At 33.1% G+C, this 5,718-nt stretch overlaps 1 protein-coding gene across 1 annotated transcript; it reads left to right on the forward strand.

Annotated features, from left to right (window-relative positions):
• The first annotated feature begins 1,155 nt into the window (after nt 1–1,155).
• On the forward strand, nt 1,156–2,958 carry LOC112522607 (GDSL esterase/lipase At4g18970-like). Its single transcript, XM_025131845.1, has 5 exons — nt 1,156–1,480; nt 1,581–1,705; nt 1,790–2,035; nt 2,228–2,483; nt 2,584–2,958. The coding sequence occupies exons 1-5, from the start codon at nt 1,225–1,227 to the stop codon at nt 2,805–2,807; spliced, it is 1,107 nt and encodes a 368-aa protein (XP_024987613.1). The 5' UTR covers nt 1,156–1,224; the 3' UTR covers nt 2,808–2,958.
• Nucleotides 2,959–5,718: the final 2,760 nt, after the last annotated feature.

Consider the following 5,718-nt stretch of genomic DNA (forward strand, 5'->3'; position numbering starts at 1 on the left):
CAAGACACCAACTTACAAAGAACCAATAACTACTAAGTGTTGCTTAAGGTAGAGGAACAGATCAGTGGGTCATCACCAAATCAATAGGTGACCCAACAGACCCCTATATATATATATATATATATATATATATATATGAAAATGGTTTTTAAAGAAATATCTGTTTGATACTTATTCAGAAAAAATATATATGTTTCATCTTTATAACGATAAATATTCAATTCCTTCATGTTTTTAATTTCAAATGTTCCTTTATATTTAGTTGGTCTATATATGACATGTTGTTACTATAAATTTTTGAAATGTCTGAAAATTGGATAAACTTATTGTAACAACGGTCATTATAGCCCTACTTTCTTGTAGTGGTATACCGGTATGAATTAAGAGAAAGTCCTTTGTTGGGTTAGGATAATAACTGGCTTATGATTATATTTAGCTTGTGTATTTTATATTGTTTTACATATTAAATAATTATTTTATTAAAATATTTTTAGTTTTAAAAAAATTAAAATTTTCAAAAAAGGGCATTTTGGTAACTTACCAATATTTTATGCCAATTATAAAGCTATATTCTGTGAATCAAACAGACAGATTCCAACTCCTTAACAGATTCCATTTTAATGTTTACCAACCAAACATGTGATTAAACCTGACAACATTCCATTTCAATTCTCTCAAAGTCAAATTCATTTAACATATTCCATTCCATTCAAAAACATTTTGCAAACCAACTACCACCTTAGACTATTTTTCTCAATGGATGTCGAACCTTCATTCTCTTTTAAAAAATAATTTGATAGATTTCACGTATTTTTATGAAAACGTGATGTGGGTCCACAAAAAATTTCACGTATTGAATGTGGTTTTGGGATTTGGAAATGTAAGATATATATATATATATATATATATATATATATATATATATATATAATTAAAGATGAAAATACACTCTCCGGATATCTCCAGAAAAACCTGTGCTTACAGTTGAATCCTACACACATTATCTCCGCGTGAAATTAATGTTTCCATCCAACTTCCCAACTGTAGAACATCATAAAGACAAGAGTCGTTGTCGTCATCTTCATTTTACAAACACACACACACACACACTGTGTTAGCGTATATATATAGGCAACAATCTTGACATTAAATTTCGTCACACACTTAATTTACCTTTTCTCTTGAGCTTTTGTTCTTTATACTACATCTTCTGCAATTATAGCAATGGCAAGTGAGCAAAAGGGATGGTTGGTTATGCATGTAATGGCAACGATCTTGGCATTGAAAATGGTATCTTTTGGGGTTAATGGCGACCCTCAAGTTCCATGTTACTTTATATTTGGTGATTCATTGGTCGATAATGGGAATAATAATGGAATTGCTTCGTTGGCTCGAGCCAATTACTTGCCTTATGGCATTGATTTCCCTGATGGTCCAACCGGAAGGTTTTCCAATGGCAAAACAGTTGTTGATGCTGTTGGTATGCTTTGGTGTTCTCTTTCACTCTTGTTACACTTTTTACCATTATAATCATCGTGGTTAAAAACCAGTAAATTCCAACTGATTTCCTCAATCTGCAGCTGAGCTTCTGGGCTTCAATGATTATATTCCGCCATACGCAAATGCAAGGGGCCGTGAGATCCTTAACGGTGTGAATTATGCTTCAGCAGCCGCAGGAATCAGAGACGAAACTGGCCAACAATTGGTAAGCATTTTGTCACGTTTTACAGTCACATTTCTGAAATAATTCTTCAGAAATTTATATGAAGAAATCGTATATGTTTTGTAGGGTGCGCGAATTAGCTTTGGCGGGCAGGTTAATAACTATAAAAATACGGTATCACAAGTGGTGGATATACTCGGAGACGAAGATTCAGCTGCGAATTATCTTCGACAATGCATATACTCGGTTGGATTGGGAAGCAACGATTACCTTAATAACTATTTCATGCCGAATTACTACCAAACTAGCAGTCAATATACACCCGAGCAGTATGCCACTGTTCTCATTCAACAATATTCCCAGCTAATAAGAGTAAGTAGAACTGTTCTTACCTTAAATTATGTATAAAATGAAGTAAAAGAAGCATGCATGCATGTATATATATATACATATATATATAAAGTCATATGATGTAATCTATTATGACATTTAAACATATTTAACGTCTTATAATGATTGTAGCGAGTTTGGTTATGCGGGTACTTAGAAAAATGAATGTTGCAGGAATTGTATAACTATGGAGCAAGGAAAGTTGTGCTGAATGGGGTAGGACAGATTGGGTGTAGTCCAAATGCACTGGCTCAAAACAGTGAAGATGGATCTACATGTGTCGAGAAAATCAACTCTGCAAACCAACTGTTCAACAATCAGCTGCTGTCTCTTGTGGATAACCTCAACAGAGATCTGCCAGATGCTAAATTCATCTACATCAACAATTACGACATTTTCCAAGACTTGATCAACAGCCCTCAGTCTTATGGTATAATATATGCTTTCAAATTCTGGCCGTTTTCTCCATATTGATCGCTGGATGACGTTTTTAAAGGAATTAATCAATTTGGTTTTTGTTGTTTGATTAGGTTTCACGGTGACGAATGCTGGATGTTGTGGAGTGGGAAAGAACAACGGGCAAATCACTTGTCTTCCTGGTCAAACACCATGCCAAAATAGAGATGAACATCTGTTTTGGGATGCTTTTCACCCCGGTGAAGCTGCGAACGTGATCGTTGGCAGGAGATCTTACAGAGCGCAGTCGTCGTCCGACGCTCATCCCATGGATATCAGTCAATTGGCTCAGCTTTAAACTTATATACTACATTTTGCCACATTTAATCATATATATATATACTACTACATTATAACCTACCCTCTTAATTGTGTTTTATTGTGATTGTTTTGAATTCAATGTACCTTTGATATTTTTTCATGAAATGAAGAGTGCAAGTTTAAGTCAAAGTTATATTTAAGGGATCCATATCTTAAATCACTACAATAAAATTGGTTTTATAGGACACCCCAAATCTCTAAGTGGCCACTTTATAGGACTTATTTATATATAAGACCAAAATATAAATTGTCTTATCTAAAGGCGTTGTAATAAGTTTATATAATGCTTTTGGGCGTCTTAACAAGTTTTTGAGGACATTTTTAATACAAAGTATCGCATTAGCAACTTCATAGAACACTTTTGAGAAATTGTCCTATAAACTCAATTTTTTATAGGACACTTGCTTTTATAGGACAGTTTTTCAAATAGTGTCCTATAAAGTTGATAATGAGACGCTTTATATTAAAAGTATCTAAAAAACTTATTACGACATCAATTGATATCAAAATAAAGTGTCTAAAAACATCATATAAACTTAATACGACAACACTTCTAGATATGACACTTTATTTTTTTTTCTCCTATAAACTAAGTCCTATAAAGAGGTCCATTAGAACGTTTAGAATTTGAGAGTGCCCTATAAACCTGATTTTGTTATAGTGAATGCAAGTCATTTATGCAAGAATGATTGTTTGTTTAGAAAAAAAGAAACGAATTAATATGATTTGAAAACATAATAAGTAAATAAAATATTGTTATCCAAACAAGGATCTAATCAACTTTTTGTACCCAACAACAATGTCAAACAAAATAGTAAGCAAATAAAACAACATATATAGCAATCAATAGAGATATAGTACAAGTAAATAAAGATACAAGAGATAACAAGATTTATGTGAAAACTCAAAATGAAAAAAGAAAACCATGGGTAAAGAAATTAAAACCGCTGATATGTCCGGCCACTAGTCTATGATAAATGAGTGCAAGCAAGGGCGATATGAAGCTTCGGAGTTTACACATCGTATGAATGCTCTTTTCTTCATATTCGTTTCTTTTTTCTAGAATTCCTCTTGCTCTCGGTCGCACAGTTTAATTACTCAACACCTTTTCTTCATCTTTTTATGTTTCCTACACCACTTGCATTTCCTTGCTTGTTCTCTTTGTCGAGTGCACACACACCTGCACACTGAAAATACTTGCAAAAACATGAATATACCTACAACAAAGTAATAGACATCAAAAAGATAAAAATTAAATAAAAAGGTAGGAAAAATGCATGAAACATGATAGAATTGAACATGGAAACTATGTAATTTATGCTATAAAATTAAATGAGAAAAAAATGTACGAAAAAGGTAACTAACAAAATGATCTAGAAAAAAATGACTATAAAACCTGCCGGCACTTGCACATGACTTCCAATCCATGTTTTATCTCACTTTTTCTTTCAAATTAAATGCAAGTGATATCAAAGGCGAGTTCATCATTGAACTCGCTGAGAATGAACAAAGAGTTCAATTCTACTCGTTAAGAGTTCAAACTTGACTTAAGATCCACCATACAATGTAGGTAACACGAGAAACATCAAGCAATATGGATAAAGCAACGTTATGACTTCTCTTGTAAATTTGCAACTCTTCAACAAACCCCTTTCTATTGGGTGTTCGATTCATTTTACCATCCAATTAAACCACATAATCCGCCCTTACCAAACCAAACTGTACAGTTTGAAACTTTCGCGATATGATGGTTTTTATTGTTTATACCGCACTATACGGTTTTGAATTAACTAAATTGTAGCTCAAACTACACCGTGCCACCTATTAATTCATATATATATATATATATATATATATATTACTTAATTCACACACACACACACGTGTGTATATATATATATATATATATTGACGTAATTATTTGCTAACCTATTAATTGGTACTAACTTTACAAACTCATCCGAATTGTTCATATTTTTTCAATAATTATGGCTAAATTGGAGGTTATAAACCGATGAAAAAGGAAATAAATTTAATTGACGGGAAATTTTAGAACAAATTGTGTGATATTTTTATAAGATAAATTCAGTTACTTCTTGAATTAAGTTTTTTCCTTTATCCCTTGATAAGCGCATATTTAGTCCCATTTTTATAATAAATCCCGTTGATATTATCACCATTTTATAGTTAATAAACCCTCTTAATCTTGGTCGTTTAATTGATTAATGGCAGGTTTATAATGGATGGATTTGTAGCAAATAGACCATGTACTTCAAATGAAGAATTAGATTGGGCATGTTTTTTCTGAAGGAATCTAAGACTGGGCATATTCTCAAATCTCTTCTGGAGCAGACATATGAGCTCAAATAACGGTTAAATGAAGCATCTCTCAAATGTAGTCTCAAAAAGAGGCGAGATAGATTTTGCTTCATATTAGGGTTCTCTCCAGCATTATGTGACTAAGAATGCAGCCAAACTCTCCTTCCATTCGCGTTCCTTACCTTCCTTGATCCATTCAAGCTCCTGGAGACTTTTCACGTGAGTAAACTTGCATCCTTACCCTCGTTACACAATTTTGAAGTCTCAATATGTAGTCGGACGAGTTTCCTGGCAGGTAAAAGTCGCGGCCCAAGTCGTCGACAATCCCCATGGCATTTTTTTTGCACATTTTCAAACGATTTAATGAACGGGATGAAATTAGTTCTAAAACCGTTATTTGAGTGGGGAATTGTTCGATTTTCAGAAGCAAGAGGAAAAAACATAGGACCGATATCCAAATTCGGGAGGGAACATTGGAGTCGATTTTAGGGAATCCTTTCATAGGATTCATCAATTTCCAGATTTCTGCCAATTGTATGTTTAACTTTCCTATCGAAATAGTGATATGA

Source organism: Cynara cardunculus (assembly GCF_001531365.2).
Source record: "Cynara cardunculus var. scolymus isolate 2C chromosome LG 12, CcrdV1, whole genome shotgun sequence".
NCBI lineage: Eukaryota > Viridiplantae > Streptophyta > Magnoliopsida > Asterales > Asteraceae > Cynara > Cynara cardunculus.

Bases quoted from the DNA above. Each gene is read 5' to 3' on its own strand.
- LOC112522607 (XM_025131845.1), top strand. From the start codon at position 1,225: ATGGCAAGTGAGCAAAAGGGATGGTTGGTTATGCATGTAATGGCAACG. The intron at 1,481-1,580 runs GTATGCTTTGGT...CTCAATCTGCAG, and splicing joins AACAGTTGTTGATGCTGTTG to CTGAGCTTCTGGGCTTCAAT. The intron at 1,706-1,789 runs GTAAGCATTTTG...TATGTTTTGTAG, and splicing joins ACGAAACTGGCCAACAATTG to GGTGCGCGAATTAGCTTTGG.